The 15,129-nt window shown below is 34.1% G+C and overlaps 1 protein-coding gene across 4 annotated transcripts in view; it reads right to left on the minus strand.

Moving 5' to 3' along the window:
• NEDD4 (NEDD4 E3 ubiquitin protein ligase) overlaps positions 1–15,129 on the minus strand; it is a 71,261-nt gene that overhangs the window by 9,563 nt on the left and 46,569 nt on the right. For 2 of the 4 annotated variants that reach the window (XM_068957901.1, XM_068957900.1), the window contains 14 exons: positions 13,655–13,757; positions 12,208–12,377; positions 11,493–11,610; positions 11,193–11,360; positions 9,251–9,316; positions 8,400–8,519; positions 7,301–7,507; positions 6,162–6,239; positions 5,867–5,921; positions 5,718–5,776; positions 4,734–4,799; positions 2,281–2,510; positions 1,521–1,642; positions 1,351–1,421 (listed from right to left, as the gene is read on the minus strand). In XM_068957901.1, coding sequence (XP_068814002.1) covers positions 1,351–1,421; positions 1,521–1,642; positions 2,281–2,510; positions 4,734–4,799; positions 5,718–5,776; positions 5,867–5,921; positions 6,162–6,239; positions 7,301–7,507; positions 8,400–8,519; positions 9,251–9,316; positions 11,193–11,360; positions 11,493–11,610; positions 12,208–12,377; positions 13,655–13,757 — 1,633 coding nt within the window. The remainder of the gene's footprint in view (positions 1–1,350; positions 1,422–1,520; positions 1,643–2,280; positions 2,511–4,733; positions 4,800–5,717; positions 5,777–5,866; positions 5,922–6,161; positions 6,240–7,300; positions 7,508–8,399; positions 8,520–9,250; positions 9,317–11,192; positions 11,361–11,492; positions 11,611–12,207; positions 12,378–13,654; positions 13,758–15,129) is intronic. The other 2 variants (XR_011143636.1, XR_011143637.1) reach the window with 2 other exon arrangements.

Below are 15,129 nucleotides of genomic sequence, written 5' to 3' on the forward strand. Positions count from 1 at the left end.
TCTGAAAAAGGCAGCTTTAACCTGAGTACATGAAGTCAGTTTGAGAATGATCATATTTTAATCATTGCTCCTCGAAACTCAGAAATCTGTTAGTTGTTAAAATGCAATCACTCACACTCCTTAAAAAACAAACAGTTAAACGAAGTATCAGGTACTAAGAACGGAACAAATATAAATCCTTCTTGTGTCCTTTACCAAATAAGTAACTGTGCAAGTTAGAAGAGCCTACTGCTCATATAAATACTATCTTGCATCTATGGGCAGACATGTAAAGGGAGAGATCTCTTCTACAGGAGAAATCATTAATCTCTTCTGAAAACAAATGTCCAGTGTTCATTAGCACAGAATATTCTCAGCATTAAACCAAACTGAAGAGAAGAATCTCTTGATACTAGGGAGAGTACTTTGTTCATTAAGAGCATGACATACAGATCTTACAAGGTTCCAATGTACAATCTCAAAATAGTACAGACAAAATAAAGTATCTAGAATAATCCTATATTGGATACACAGAGTCTGCTATTGTACAGAACTATAAAAGCCCTTTAAAGATGGCTGAAACCAAAGACCCAGCATTCTCAGGACTAACAAAAATCTCTCACATAGCAACATTCTGTTAAAATGTCACAACATTGTCTAGTCTTATATTTTGGACTTCTGTCCCTCATCCGATATTTATCTTCCCTCTAGTATTAGCTATGACTACAAAGAGCCTTAAAGGCATGAAGATTGAGGTATACCGTACTGAAAAATACTGAACAAAAAGATCCTATTACTCAGGAATGTATAGCAACTATATTATGTATTCTTACAGGACAGAAAAAACAGTAATAAATTAGAGAAAGATTGAATAAAAGTTACTCTGTCTGTGACTACTCCGGTCAAGAAACACTACCCTGGAAACAAAAATTATAATAAAGGACGTTTTCCCTAAAAATCTAATAGCTTATATTAATCATTAATATTTACAGCCTTCTGAAACATAAGTAATTTTTTTTAAACAATCAAGAAGCACAAAACTTATTTAGTAAAAGGGTGGAGATAGGGAACCTAACGTTATAAGTATTTCTATTTAATTCTAAAGCTCCTACTGTCTGAAAACAGCTTTAAGAAAATATCATACAAAGTTTATCCTCAAGTTTTCAATGCAGCTTAACTGACTTAGTCTAGGTCTCTCTGTTTGTCAATAGAAATTCAAACACCTAAACTACTTAGACTTATTACAAAAAAATTATCCTAAAAGTTCCTTGAATTCTGCACTTTCAATCTTCACAATACAATTAAAAATAAATAAAAACAACTAAACACAAACTCAAAAACCTAACATATGCAATAAAGCATATTACATACCACAGACTCCATATCATGAAGTGTTATTGGTTTTTGGAGCATCATCTTGTAAAAAGGACGAATAAAAAAGGCTTTAAAGAAGAACAAATAAATTGAATAGTATGCAACTTAAAATTCGAAATATATACAATGTTAATCAAAATTTCATATTATGCAAAATAAATACTAACCATCCAAAAGCTTGCCATGGTAAACAGCCATTCCAGCTACACGACCTATAAACTTGAAATAAGAAAGATGATCTTCATTGCACAGTCCAGAGTTTGGATTGATCTGCAGAGTATAGTTATCTCTGAAGGTGGGGTAGGGTTCACGGAGGAAAAAAAGAAAAATAAAGTTTTGTACTATATGAACAATCTCACATTTGAAGATCTGAAAGATATCACGATGTAAATCAGGTATTACTTTTCATGAAATTAAAAAAATATATATAGTTGGACTAATCATTAATTTCATAGTAAATGATATTCAACGTACGCATCTATTATTGTAGCAGGAATAGTTCTGAAACATCACAAACTAGCTTTGTGAGTTAGAGATACACTAAAGAGAAGGGCTTAACTCCTATTAATTTAAAAGCAGTCAGAATAATATCTTGTGCATTATTTGTTACATACTGCCTCTTTCTTCTGCAAGCAGTAGATGGTTGCAATACATATAATAGTTGCAAGTGTACACTTCTGAAGAAGGACTACATGGATGTTAGACTGCCGAAGAAAATATACACATACTATTTCTACAACATTCATCAGCCAAAGCAAGAAAAAGGTGCAGAATACTTCAATTATCAACCAAAATCCCCTATTTGGGTTAGGGAAATAAATAAATAAATGAATGAAAAGTAACTACATTTTTAAAGTATTTATGAGAGATAACAATTGACCTGCCTTTCCTAACTGGTATTGTGTCTTCTAGAATTGTATTACTTACGCAGCAGAATATTCAAACAATCCGTAATAAGGATTAAACATTTCTTTAGAGAGAAGGAAGAACCATTCCCTGGCCACTCCTCCATAGTCTAAACCTTTTTCACCATCAAATTCAATCCAAAGTCTTGCTTTAAGGAAATCTGCTCTTTTTACAGCTATAATCCTCCTATAAGAATCTTCAAGGATTGTTGTGCGATGAATTTTCATTTCAAATCTATTTGGAATATCACTCTAAAAAAAAAAAAAAAAAAAGGAAAATACAGAATAATGGAACAGAAAGTAGTATCTTTCAGTCTTGCAGCGAATGCAAATTCTGTGAACAGTTAAAAAAGACAAACATCCTTTTCTTAAATAATTAGGAAAAATAGCATAGTATGATTAAGAAGTGGCTCCATTCACATTTGATTCAACTAGCACGAAGAATTTCAGATTATAAAGTTCTGTTTCCTCCTAAGAAAGTTGGATTAAAATAACTCCTTGTTAATAATGTGTTCAGTTGTTTTGCCTGCATCAAGGCATGGAATCTTTTTAACTATGAAAATTCACCACATTATAAGCTTATTTAAAAACCTCAAACGTTCATAAATAAAATTATTTTGGAACAGTGTGCTGTGATATACTTCACTTTTCAGTTCAGTTTTAACTAAGTCACAGAAACAAATGACAAGGCTTACACTTATATTTTTTATATGAAAACATTTCAGTACAAAAGATCCAAAGTGCTCATATTTGCTGCTGAAGTTTCAAAGTTAGCCAAAACACTATAAACTAGGGACAAAACTTTGCTGAAACTCTAAATCGCTATCCAAGAACAATAAAGACTATATTCTGGATTCCGTTTCTTTTCCAGCTTACTTAGGGATTGCTTTAGGCAAAGTTGAGAAGTTCAATGAGAGTAGAAACAGGGAAAGAGGTTTTTTTTCCCCTCTGTTTCTATCTATGACTAGAATGGGATGATGCAATGAGACTATCTTTTAAATTTCAAAGGGCTAGTCACATACTGAGAATAAATAATGAATTTATGAGTGCAGAAATATTCAAGAAATGCATCAGAAGAGCACATGTTCAAATATACTTCCTTTCTATTTTCTTATTCTCCTTAAATAATCTACCTTCAACGCTCAACTAAAAAAAAAAACTATTTTGAATACTGCATTTAAATGTAATGCCTATTTGTCATTTAAATGTAATGCACAATTTGATCCAAACTACAGACAGAAAATAATTACTTGCGCATGTAAGAGTGCATTATTTATCGTTTTCTAAACTACAAATAGCATGTAATATTATATCTCAAATTTACAGGTTGGCTGAAAGAAATTATTCTTCAGCAAAGAATAATTATTCCTGAGTTAAGTAAGAAAACCTTATTTTTAGTAGCAAATCAACTTTTAAGAAAAATAAGTCCAAGCAATATTAAAATGGGTTACTAAAACCAAACTTTGCTGATTTGAACAACATTCGTTATTAATTCTCAACTCAAAAACAATCCATTATCCTAATTATCATGCATGTATTTGTCAATGTTTAAAAGGCAATGGTAACATATGCTTTAAAAGCTACGTATGTGTTTAATTCTTAAACTGATATGATTATATTGTGTGGCTGAACTATCTATCACTTCCCAGATTAGGATAATGACATTTGAACGAATGGCAAGCTTATTGAATTAGGAGCACGTAAAGTGAGGTGCACCTAGTTAAGTGTGTACAATTTATGCTTCATCTCAAAACGCAAAGGTCACAGAAAGGCTAGAGATGGTTCTGGATTGTAAAAGGTGAAGTTTGGGTCTAATATCAAACGGTATTACATATGTAAAATATCCCCTAGGGATACCAAAATTTGATGGCAGCTGTGGAAAGATTCATTATTATTTGGATATCCAGATGCTATTCATGATCTTTTATGCTCTATGTTATAAATGTGCCTGGCATTGCCACTTCGGATTGAAGTTGCAAATGAGACTCAAACTCAGATTTTAAGACTATAACAATTTACTACAGTCTTCTAGCCTGATCAAGATGACAGGATGGGTCATGATTTCTAAACTGAGCCTTTTTTTTCTGTCTCAACAGTCTAAAATCCATTCTGAGAACTTCTATTTCCATATTCCCAGTTCCCAAAACTGTTAAATGCTAGATCAGTGATCTCCAATGTTTTCTGCTGACACTCTATTTCCAGGTTCACCATATTTTTTTTGTAAACCTTTTAAAATTTCTACTTTTTCCAATTAGATTGCTTTCAGTCTCGTCACTCCATAAAGTCAGAATCCCTACTGGACGACTAAATGCCACGTTATCTAGTCACTGCTTCACATAGGCATTTTTGATCAGGTACTCCATCTTCTACCTTCTTCAAGCAGATTGCAAAAATTCTATTACCTTTCACTGTAACCTAAGTTTTTATTTGTTTAGGGACATAAGTTTCTTAACCTTCTGTTCGAGAACTACTGACCTGTTTCTTCAACTTTTTTCTGAAGAACTCATACTTCCGCTTATAGTCCCTGGAGTAAGGCACAGCCTTTTGGGGGGGAAAAAAAAAAAAACCTACTTGAGATACTCTACTAACAATTATTTTTATATAAACATGTTTGGATTTGTGAAACATGCACAACACATTTCAGTTCTGAAGAATATATGTTTTGCTAAGTACTGGGTATACTTCCAATTTATAAATGTATAGACAATTTGAAATCTCTGGAACAAAAGACTGCCTTGCACAACAGATCTGTTCTAATCCGCTCCACAGAATTTATCCTGTTCTTTACTACTTTACTGATGTGACTAAAATCACCGACTGGCCCAGATCAGAGACACCAAAATGCCTTTGGTGACTTACATAATACTCTTTCCTTGCTGTATCATGAGAAACCTGGCTACAAACACCTATTTTCCATGGAGAGAGAAGGTTGTTTACATATGTAGGCTATTAATAAACACAGATATCAGCTGAACACTAAAACCCATCTATAATTATAATGTGTGTCGTCTTTGCAATTAGGCCTGATAATTTTGTGCTTGAGATTAAGTATCAAGGCTAGATAATTATTTTTCATTTGAAAATGAATTTCATTCCTTGTAAAGCCAATTTTCACGTTTTGGAAGCTTACTTCACAAACTGAGCTAGTTTTATTTTGGACACTGTTGTTCAAGATAACAAATAAGTGAAGTTTCTTATATGCTTCAAGTTTCCCCTTCTCCCCACTTGTGAGGAAATTTTTTCTTGTTACTATAGGAACTGTGATTTTGCTTTGTGGCATTTAAAGATCGCTTCCACAGAAAGCTTTCTGAACAGTCTCTAAATAAATGAAAATGCCTCGTTCAAAAATGCTAGAAGTTTTATCCTCTACACCAAGTATCTGATAAATGATGAGACTGCTTGGATTCTATTAACAATATTCTCAAAAAATATATATAAAGCTGCAAAAGGAAAGCTTACTGGTCCAGTTATTGCCACATTCTGTAGTCGAGGATCTTCCCATTGTGTTCTCTTTGTATCTGAAAGGCATCCTCTCATTAGTTCCACTAATTTAGATAATGATTAGTAATATGAAGATGAGTAGTGGGAGAATATTATATTGTACATACTGTGATTTATGTAGAATATTCTTCCATCCGTGTGAGTTCTCTCTTCCCACCCTGGCTATAGAAAGGAGATAAAAACTTTTAATAGAAACTCCTAACCATACTGTTTACATAGAACCCAAAGTGATCTGTGGTTCTAGGGATATTTTGCCCTATCTACTCTCAACACTAGAATTCACAATTAGATATTGTTTGCATGAAAAGAGCAGACTGCATTTTCTAATGCAGAAGTTTTGAGAGCATTAACTTAAGTATTTAAATTACTACATCTGCAAAACAAGTAAAATGCTTTACTTACTGGTAAGGGCCCTAGGTCTACTGGATCTAGGGAAGTCTTTCTCCTCAGATGAGCAGGAATTTTCAATCTTGGATCTTCCTTTGAAAACAAAAGCAAGCAGTATGTTGGGTTTTTTTTTTTTTTTAATTTTCTTTTTCCAGTGATCATGTAAAAAATACACCTGGTACCAACTAGCTAATTGTTACATATTCCCCAGCCAGGCAGACTCTTGGGGATTCTCAATCCTCTAGTAATCTATAGCCATCTTCTAATGCTCAGAGTTATTTAAATCCTCTTACTTTATTGTAAAAACAAAAACAAACAAAAAAATCCTCATTTAACTTAATTTTAGTGTAATTGAGCCAAATCAATCTTCCCGCACGGTTTCTGGCACACTGTGTGTGTGTGCTTAATTAAAATGATGTAATTCCAGTCTAGAGGAAATGAATATTTATTTTGAATCAATTTTGATGTATTTTTCTATATTTTCCTTTCACCTGACAGTAATCCTGACCTACTCTTTAAATGCTGAAGCCCATTAGCACTGCCTAATGTTGTGCAGCATCACTCAGTGGAAGCACAGTTGTACAATTCCCTCATCCATACTGTAGCTGCACCTGGCCTGCTCTTGGAAGAATTCACATAGCACAGTGTACAATGCAAATTCTGTGATGAACTCAAGATAGTAGATCTCTTGCTGAAGAAATGTTTACAGAAGTGGTTTCTGTTAACAGGGTATATAAGCTATCACAGTTCTACTGTTATGATAGAACTATCATTTAGATGTTTTACATCTCCACAACAGAATTCTTTACATATCAGTGTTTTCCTCCTTCCAAGCACTAAATCCTGTCTGTAAAAGTCAGTGTTCTACCCACCACAGATATTTAAAATGACTTCGCATTTATTGCATATGTTCCTTAAGAGACATGACATAGCTATCTTGGATGAATCCAACAGGCTACTTGAAATACCTCGTTTGCTCACAGCAGACGATAACTTACATTGGAAGATCTCTCTCCTTTGTGCTTGTTTTTTAAAGAAAGAAATTAGCAATGAAATCCTAGCACTAAAGAAATCAATGGAAGCTTGCTGAAAGCAGCAAAATTCTGACTTTAGAGCAACTAGAGTTTTACTCCATGAGAATAGTTTTCCGTTACCCATGTAGTAGTTTTGGTATTGTGGTCAATAAAGAACGGTCTCCCATTAGGTGCATGTCGGACTTCCCAGCCTTTAGGGAGAAATCCTTGTTCTGTTTCAGGCTGCTGCTTAGAAGACTGTTGGGATGAATCACTTGATGTTGCCTGTGGTTGCCGTCCTATAGAAACACTTTGGGCAGTTGACAATTGACCTGCTTCTATAGCAATCTGTGACAAAACAGGGGGGGGGGGAAAAAAAAAAAAAAGAAACCCCAGTAGAGCAACGTATTTTTTCCTGTTAAGGTATCTGTACTTTTGATTGATGACAGCAGTTTTGTCAAGCAAATACCAAACTGTACACAGATTTGTTTAGTCTAATATAAGCAACATTGACTAGCAATCACTGATTATGCTATAGAAGTTAACAAAAGTTTTTCATGCTTCTCAAAGAGCTATCATGCTCCAGAAGACTTTCCTGATACATTAACAGTTCTGGATGGTTAAATGAGGTTTTAAAGCATTTGTGAATGGCGGCATGTAACCACTGAAATAAAGTTAATGATATTTTCAATTTAAAATTGGAGATTTTTAAGACACATTTTGGAACGAGTCCAAGACAGCAGAAGAATTTGACTATGAGTCTGTGAAGACTAGGCTTTGATTCATGCTTTGAAACTTACATAGCAGTGACACCTTTTTGCATCTGGATCTTAACCTTTCATTTGTGAGACAGTATACAAAAATCAGGAGCCTAGGAGACGACATGTCGACTGACATTTATTTTAAAGCATGAGGACTGAATAAGTCTTTATTTGTTTAGAAAATGGAATTAGACAAGTATAATTTATATTCCACTGTATTGTATATACCCAGAGAATCGACAGAGGCAGAAAACTATTTACTTATTCAGAAACTGAATTATTATTATTTTTAATTTAGAGCAACTTGTCATAAATATTACTATTCCTAACTCAAGCTGCATCCTATCAGATACTTTACGCAGTTCTTTTTCAGCTCATGCCTTTCAAAATTGTATTTCGAAAGGGTCTCTAAACTTTATTATGTGATGCACTTAAAACGTTATATGAATGGAAATAGTAATAGGTACAACACAAAGTACCTGTACAACCGGCTTTATCCAAGTAGTAGTTCTAGAATTGTGATCTATATAATACGACCTTCCTTTTTCATCTTGTCTTTCTTCCCAGCCTGGGGGTAATCCAGAGGAAGTAGGCAGTAACTAAGCATTTGTGATAACAAAAGAAAAAAAATAGTTAATAAAACTATGAAACCCACTCAGAAAAGGCTTTCCACTATCAAATTTTAACAAAGCGTAACCTAGATGGTGTAGATATACGTGTGTGTGTGTATACATACATATATATACACATATACGTATATATGTATGTATGTATACACACACACACAAAAAGATTTTTTTCTTTTTCCACAAACTGGATAAAACAGAAAAGTAGTATTTAAATCCATATTGAACAGTATGAAGTGACAGAAACAAAAGATTTGTTTTTAATTTTTAATTCAAGCTCCTTGTCTAAAAGAACTGAAAGTGCTGTTAACAAACCTGGACTAGGATTGGCTGATCCAGCCTAGAACTTCTGGTTATAGGCTCATAAAAAATGTCACCATGGAAACATAACGTAAGGATGGTAGAACAGCTTTTAATTGTAAAGCAAGTAGAATGGGAAAATTACTTCTTTCAGCAGGCTATATCCATTAAGCTATTGTTAAACCAAAAACATGAAATTGGAAGATGACAGCTTTACAAGTGAGCTCCAATCCTGCTAGATTTATATAACTGCGATTTTGTCAGGATCGCTGCCAGGAGCAGACGGCTAAATCTCATTTAAATGTCAGCACATAATCCATAGTCAAAATAAAGTTTTACATGAGAAAAAAAAATCTTTAAATGTCTCTGCTACATGAGCTTGTGTTTTTTGGAAAATGACATACCACTGGAAGTGCAGGCTGTTCCTCAATTCTGTATGTTTGCAGACTACCTCTTCTGCTGGAATGATTCTTGACATAGTGAAAAGGAATGTCACATTAGTTAGGATTGCAGTTTCGAGGATGGTAGCAAACACTCCATGATGATCACTCTTAAAAGTATTACAGTTTTCATCTTGAACAACTTTTCTTTGGTTTTTTTTTTGAAATATCTTTAATATTACTTTTTGGAAAATACTGTTTTAACACAGCAAGAAACATTAAGCATTGGTTCACAGCATCTGTTATAACTTCAAAATAGAATAACACACAAGCTCAGAGAAGCTCTGAAAATCCTCACAATAAACATTTTGACATTTAAGACATTACAGTTAATAGCAATTAGCTACATTACAACTGGACTTTTAGTACGGAGCTTACTGTGTACCCTGTCAATAGGCTAAAGTCTCCACCAGCTAACAAAATTTTTTAGACAGTAGATTAAGTTAATAATAAGAAGATATGAGAGTCCAAGATATCCAGTTTCTGAGAAGGGCAATTTGATTCCTGGACTTTGTATAAGCCTCTACCTTTCTGGCTAGAGCGATCTTTCAGATATCTCATCTGCTACAATTAAGCAACTGTACTTCATCTTGCTCCAGAAGTTCCAAGCTGATTTGAAAGATTTGCCCTATCTACTTACCTTTTAGGACATTTCAAAGGAAGAGCATGATCCTATTCTTACAATTTTTTGGAGGGGGTGGGGGAGGTAAAGGGAGGAAAGACTCATTCCAGCTCCATCCTGCAAGTAACTTAAGCATCTGCCTCTCTCTCTGCTTAGGCTACTCAAGCAAGCTGAGATGAATGACAGCTTTACCACTACCCTATTCTAAAGGGCAAAGACAGATAAAGGTGGGCAAAGTCTTGTTACTGTTACTTTACTGTTTCCAGCAGCACTGGAGATGACTAGCTACAAACCTAAAAACATAATCAATATACTTTCAACTCACATTTGGAATGGCATTCTCAGCACCACAAAAGCTAAAGGCTTCATGTAAATACCAAAATCTTAAAGATCTGGGTCACCTTATTTCTCTGTATAGGCTTTCCTCAATGGAGACTGGATTTCTCAAGAAATGTATCGGGTAACAAGCCTATTTGTAAAGTTCAGGTTTCACAAGACAGCTGAGCTTTTTTAATTGCTTTGCCGCCACCAAAAAGAGAAGTCTCACTACTGGCTATGTACTCCTGCTGCTTCCCCTTTGCCAATATGGCATTTGTTGTACTGGCAAAGGAGACCAGTGTGCTGTTTCAACTTGCTAAATCAGCAGAAAACAGAGGGCGGGGGCGGAGGGGAGGTAATAGTTTTCTGCTGGGTTAGCAAACCAATAGACTCACTAAGAAGTCAGACAAGTGTCATAGCTGATGACTATGACAGGCTATGAAACCCTTACGAGTGAGACCCCTTCTTTCAATACTATAAAGTCATCAGGTTTACTCAGCCCAATCATAAAACCTCATCCCTATCTAAACTTTATTCACATTGAAAAATGACTTATCTTAGACCTTGTCCAAGTGGGAAGAAAATATCAATACAGCATTATTCCCTTAGAAATACACTTTCAGCATTATCAGACATTTCTTTCAGCTGTACTTTTTAATCAGTATGTTCATACAGCGTTATAACTAGAATAAAAGATAAATTTACACACCAGAATATAGTTAATACAAGTCTGCTTTAGTCTCAGGGAAAAATTTCTGTTCTGTACAAACAAAGCGGGGAAGAATAAAACATTTGCTTAAAGGGGAATTCCATAGTACAAAACCATTCTTAAAATTCTCTACATTTGAGAAGAAATTAAGAACACAGTTAATGTGGGGTACTGCATCTAATTCTAACAGTAGTAACATTTTGGGTAAAATATTCTAAATATCTCTATGTGTTAGAATGATAAGAAAAATAATTTACAGTGTAGACTGCTGACTGGCCAGTAGCTGAACTTCCAGAAGTACTAAGTCTGGCATTCAGTTCTTCTGCAAGATGAGTCTGAACATCACAGTTACTCTGTGGTAGAGGTATGTGAAGGTTCTGATTGCTGTACATTGTTGCCTCGTCTTCTGTTATAATTTCCCAGCTCTTTAAAAAGAATATAGTGAAAATACTTATTTTAAAAATTAGTTCCAAGTTACAAATATTTAAACCAAGCTTTTTTTTCAACTAGAGGCAAAAATTATTTGCATTTCAGAAACATTTCGATACTGTTTTTACCTCAGGGGAATCCCTGCTGTCTAGATTTTCTGTATCCTCCGATATCTGTCGCCGATGGGCGAATGCATGTTGGGCCTCCAACTGAATGTTACCGATATCTGCAACAGCTACATTGTCCCTATATTAAAAAAAAAAAAAAAAAAAAGCTGACAGCAGTACAGTGGTCATTTTTTCTTTCAACAGTAATGGATAAGCTAGGCTAACACCAAAAACATGCATTGTATTTATTCTGGCAGAAGAAGCAGCAGTCATAAGCTATAACACTAACGTACACTGATTAAAAAGAATTAGCATCCATGACAGTAGGAAGCATAAGTCAAACTAAAGAATCAGATAGTTTTTGCAACTCAAATGCTAAAGGACAAAAGCTGAAAAATAATAAGATAGATCATTTCATACAGTCACTGCTAGGAAGGAGAAATTAGTCCTTGAACTGAGAACAGAAAAAAAAAATTATTTTCCATTACTACAATTACTATCTCTTACAACTGGAACCACGTCCGCATTTGAACATACATCTTCTAGAGAAGAGGAAGAGAACTGTGCAATTAAATTGACCATTAGTCAGTGACCATTATAGATGGGCTTGAAGATTAAAATGGGGAAAGCTCACTAATAAATCCCAACCTCCTTATTTTCTAGCTCTCACTTTCAACATATTTAGAGCAAACTGGCAATTAATGTAAGACCTGAATTTTCAGGCCAAAAGACATACTGAGCAGTTGGTCTTTTCCATTGTGTTCTTCTGAATTCATGATTGACATAGTAGGTCCTGCCGAGGATATCTTGCCTTTCTTCCCAACCTGGAGGCAGTGGAGGAGATTCCTGTTGCTGTTGCTGTGGCTGACTAGCAGCATCTGGTTGGTCCAGTATAATCCACCCAGGCTAAGAGATATAATATTAACTATCTTTAATTAAAATTACCAAAGTTGAAAAAGTGCATCAATTTATTGGGCCATCACTTCTTTAAGGTGCAGTTTCAATGTATCTTAAGCCAACAGACAACAAAATGAACTAAGCTGGAGCTGCTGTGGTCCTACTTTCCTCCACCTGTTTCAGAAGTATAGTCCTACCAGTTTTTTTGTGCCAGTGTTGGTACTTCTGTGACTGTGCAAGAGCTGATTCAAGAAGCTAAGCTAAAAAAAAAAAAAATCACTTTTTCAGAGACAATTTTCAGCCTTCTCAGCTCCTTGAGTTGGAACTTAGTTGCACAAGTAGTAACACTAGTTCAATGAAAGGGTAAAATAATGGAAACCGAAAAGGGAGAAGGCAAGATGGCAACAGCCCTGATTTACATAGTTTGAAATACTGTGGAACCACATTCTAGTGTCACATGAAATCCAATTCTTTTATGGTAATGATGGGAAAATACAATCTGGATATAGTTTTACCTTTGGAATTTATAGCGTTTACTTCTCAAGAGAGAAGACAACAAGTGATGCATGCAAAAAATCTTTTTAATTCAAGGTCGTTAAGCATATTTAGCATAGAATGTTATTTACTCTAGTTCAAAAGTATGAACAGTAGATTATTTTTTTAAAGTTCATTCTATTAAATTAATTTCATATATTCACTGTAAGTATATTAGTCTGATGAGCTTACTATTTTGTAACAAAGTTAAATACAGCAAAAGTGATAAAACTGACAGAGTTGTTTAAGGTGCTGAAAAAAGATCAATTGATCTAAATTGGATGTGTTTACTAAAGATTACAAATGTAAGATACTCCTATTAATTGGAGAAAACTGAAATTCTAAAAGCAGCAAAGAGTCAGTGTCTGACTGGCAGAGTTTAGCCATGTTAAAAAGCAGGAAAAACACTGGGAAATGATATTTCCATTAATTCTAAACCCCTAAAAAGTTACATATAAACAATTGGTTTTTAACCTGTTTCTTTCCATCTTCTTGTTTACGCATTATAAAAAATGCATTAAAAAAATTCTGGAGTAACACTTTTCTAACTAAAGGACAGGCTTTCCAAAAATAACTTAAAAAAGAAACTGTGCATTAGGCCTTTGGTTTTGTTTTGATACTGACTTGCCATATTTCTAAAAAACTGTTTACAGATTAGTGATTTCTAACACTCATCTTTATGTTAACAACCCTTAATAGTTGAACACCAAGTATTTCCTAGGTTTCTCAGCAATAAATACATCTTTTCCCACCTCCAATTCTTCAGCCTGTTCTGTGGTTTCTTCTTCAGATCCGTTGTTCTTAGGTAAGTAAGTCATTTTTAATCTAAGGTGTCCTTTAACTCTTGATTTATGGCTGCAGAAGAGAAAACAAAATGTAGTTATCGTAAACATGTGAAAGATACCCGATTGTTTTTAGCTAAACCAGCAATTCTTTCTAGAAATATATAACTTAGTGTCCACCTGAAATATTTACAGAAGGTATTACAAGCTAACAAATAACAGAATTTAAATATATTGTGAGACCTTGGGCTTTATGTTTTCAAGATCAAGTGGCTTCAAAATAACATTGAAATTTTTTAATACATGAAAAACTGACCTAAAGACTCAGTTGCTTAATTAGGAATCCTGCTTAGTTGTACTAATAAACAGCGGTAAATCCTCTAAAGCATGATATCAGAATAAACCTTTTCTTCCTGTTATCACAACAAAATCCAATCATTATTAACAATGCTACTTAGCTTAGGAAAAGATCTACAACACAACTAAAATAGATAGCAATAACAATTTGAAAAATATCTAAGGACTTATATATGTAATCAGCTCATGAGAAGTCCATATTTCCTCAATGAACTGTATGTTAAGTGTTAAAGAATGGAGTTTATTTGTAAAACCTTTTTTTTTTTTTTAAATTGGTACTGGGAAATAGCATAGCTGAAAAAGCATGGCTGGAGGATTATTCTCAAGTTTCTCAACATTTAACCTTGACTTTTGACAGTTTTAATTAATGAAATTCTGTAGTTGCATTGAGTTTTTAGACTTTCAGATACACCACTGATATTACTTATCGGGAAACCTTTCTTTCCATTTGGCTCTCCTTACAGATTCCCTAGTATCCAATGCGTAACAACACAGAATAAAGAAAATAAGAACAGAGACAACTTGATCTGTACAATTATAAGAAGAATTTGTGTGCAGACAACCTATTAAGCATTATTTTTCCCCTGCAGAACTACTTTTCGAAAAACCCTGTTACAGCAAGCTTACCTGCTGTAACTTCTGCCTCTCAGAATTTAGCTTAATGCGTCGCTAGAAGCCTGAAAATAAGATTTTCCCATAGCAATTTTATTTAATATTTTGCTTGGTAAAGAAATCTGCCAAATTATCTCATCTGTCTTATTTTCTTTTCCTTACTGATAGTCATAGTCAATGCCAGGTCACTGAAAATCTCTCTGCTGAATTAACCGAATATGTATCTAATCACCTTAAAACAAAACAAAGAAAAACCCCAAACCTAACAGACCAAAAAAAATTAAGGTCCACTGCTTTGCCTTTTTTCATATGCAAAGAGTGAATAAGATTATCTGATATCCAGAAAAACGTTTCATATTGGACTATGAACACATCAATTATAATTTAGAAAAATCTGCATTCCTTTTTAAAAAAAGGAAATAGCCTACTACCTTACTTGCCAATATTTAAAGCAATTCATTTCTATGTATTAAAAA

This window comes from Struthio camelus, chromosome 12 (genome assembly GCF_040807025.1).
Source record: "Struthio camelus isolate bStrCam1 chromosome 12, bStrCam1.hap1, whole genome shotgun sequence".
NCBI lineage: Eukaryota > Metazoa > Chordata > Aves > Struthioniformes > Struthionidae > Struthio > Struthio camelus.